The 2,478-nt window shown below is 39.3% G+C and overlaps 1 protein-coding gene across 1 annotated transcript; it reads right to left on the bottom strand.

The window, feature by feature from the left end:
• Positions 1-1,482: 1,482 nt before the first annotated feature.
• LOC114126346 (uncharacterized) lies at positions 1,483-1,932 on the bottom strand. The gene has a single exon (XM_027990266.2). It carries the CDS (start codon positions 1,930-1,932, stop codon positions 1,483-1,485), a length of 450 nt encoding a protein of 149 aa, XP_027846067.2.
• Between the last annotated feature and the right edge of the window lie 546 nt (positions 1,933-2,478).

Genomic DNA, 2,478 nt, shown 5'->3' with positions numbered 1-2,478 from the left:
ATGGTCTGACGGAAGTACAATAGGATACTTTCTTGGATTTGAATAAGTCGAATTTGACAACCGTCCACCAACACGAATCAGCCCATTGCTATCTAGGAATGGATGCAGAGATCTTAATTTGCTGCTGCCACTTAGCTGATTTCCATTTGATAAAATATCTATATCTCGCTGAAATGACTGACGTTGAGCTTGTCGAACCCAAATCATTCTTGCAGTTTTTAGCTTTAATACGGACAAATGGTGGGTGGATCTCAAGTCCTGTTGATGTTTGTGTATTTTGGCATTATTGCAAAATCTTATAATCCACCCGGTTATGCGATTCAACCGACTTCAATTGGAGTATCTACTTATGAGTTCATTAGCTGCTTGCTGTGTTGATAGGACCAATTTCACTGGTCTAGTTTCAGGGATTTCAGTTGGTAGAATTGGACAGTTGGGCCATGACGTCGGTTCTTGACTAAGCCAAGGCGATCCGTGCCACCATAGCGCAGATTCGGACAATGCTTGTACCTCAACACCTCGGGATATCAAATCGGCAGGGTTGGCATTTGTGGGAACGTGGTGCCATTGGTTTGTATTCGTTAAATCTTGAATGCGAGCTATTCGATTTGCAACATAAACATGGAAGATGCATTGACTAGTAATCCATGCTAGCACTATGGTGGAATCACTCCATAAGAAAATATTGTCGGACGGAATTGTAATGCCTAGTTGTGACAATTCTACCTGAACTTCATTAATAAGATCTGCCAACAACACAGCTCCACATAGTTCAAGCCTTGGTATTGTAGTGGCCTTCATAGGCGCTACTCTAGATTTCGATGTGTATAAGTGAACACTAACACTACCATCGCGAGCAACTGTTCTCAAATACAAACAAGTGCCGAACGCCAATTGCGAAGCATCACAAAACCCGTGTATTTGAATACCGACACTATCTGACCTGATCACCTTTCTGGGTACTGTTAACTTGTCAAGTTGTTGTAGGTTTAAGTAGAACCTTTTCCATTTTGAACATAGATCTTCTGATAACTTGTCATCCCAATTGACTTTCAGATACCATAACTGCTGAACAAAAATCTTTCCCTTTATTATTACTGGTGTAACAAGACCTAAGGGATCGTAGATACTGTTGATATCTGACAATAGACTGCGCTTTGTCATCCACTTTGGTAGACTCCATGGCTTCATGGAGTAACAAAAACTATCTGTACTAGGTTGCCACATTAGACCCAGAGTGCTAACTGACTCAGATTCTGACAATAGTAGTAAGTAATTTGCATCTGTGGTTGTAGGTAGCCAAGATAAGAGTGTCGGTGATTTTGAACACCACTTTCTCAGCGGCAATTAGGCGCTGGTTAGTATATTGGTGAGTTTTTGATAGATGTTATGACACTCTTCAACAGTGTCTGCACCTGTTAAAGTGTTAACAAATCATCTACATAAAAGTCCCGCTGAATGATTTGAGATATTTCTGAATCGTTACACGTTTTCCCCAACTGTACTAGACAGTAGACACCTTGTAGCTAAGTACGGAGCGGTTTTTGTTCCGTAGGTCACTGTTTTTAGAATTAACTCTTGGAGTTCATCAGTTGGTTTTGAACGATAGACAATTTTTTGCAATTGACAGTCGTCGCTATGAACTAGTATTTGCCTGTACATTTTTTCTATATCCGCTGTCAGTGCTATTTGATGGATTCGAAAACGTAATAAGGTAGAGTATAACGTTGGTTGAACAACAGGTCTTTTCATAAGTATGTCATTTAAAGACTTTCCCGAGGACTCTGTCGCAGACGCATCAAACACCACTCTTGTCTTTGTAGTAATACTATTGCTTTTGAATACTGCATAATGAGGTATGTAGTATCCTTTAGCGTGATCATCGTAATACTGTCCACCTTGTTCCATGTGACCCAATTTTAAATACTCCATCAAGAACTAATCATATTCATTTGCCAATGCACTATTTTTTACCAATTTATTCTCTAGGTTTAAGAACCGTTTCTTTGCTATCCCACTTGTTTTGCCTATACACGAGGGATGGTCTTTAAGTGGTAGTCTGACAATAAATTGACCTTTATCATTGCGAGTGGTTGTCTGAGTGAAATGTTGTTCAAAAATTTCTTCTTCCTCACATTGACGTGATAACACTGTTGACGTGACCAATGATAATGCAGATACTTGGCATGTACCTGGATGCACACCTGAGCACATAGATGTTGGTGTATTGACTTTACCAATCAGAATCCACCCTAATGCAGTATCCTGGAAAGCTGTATGTATTGATACCATGTGTTTGTTTTGTTTTAAAATATCAAAAAATATCTCAGCCCCTAGGAGTGTTGTGTACGTCTACACGACAATTTAAATAAAAATAATAAAGTACGCTTGGCGAAATAACCGACTATATCCTTTATTTATAACCACATAAAACAAAATAATTTTACATGAGTTCGGAGGTTCGGACTGATGTTCTGC

Source organism: Aphis gossypii, chromosome X (genome assembly GCF_020184175.1).
Source record: "Aphis gossypii isolate Hap1 chromosome X, ASM2018417v2, whole genome shotgun sequence".
Classification (NCBI taxonomy): Eukaryota; Metazoa; Arthropoda; class Insecta; order Hemiptera; family Aphididae; genus Aphis; species Aphis gossypii.
Note: the sequence above shows the minus strand (reverse complement) of the source record. Positions and strands in the feature narration are given on the sequence as shown.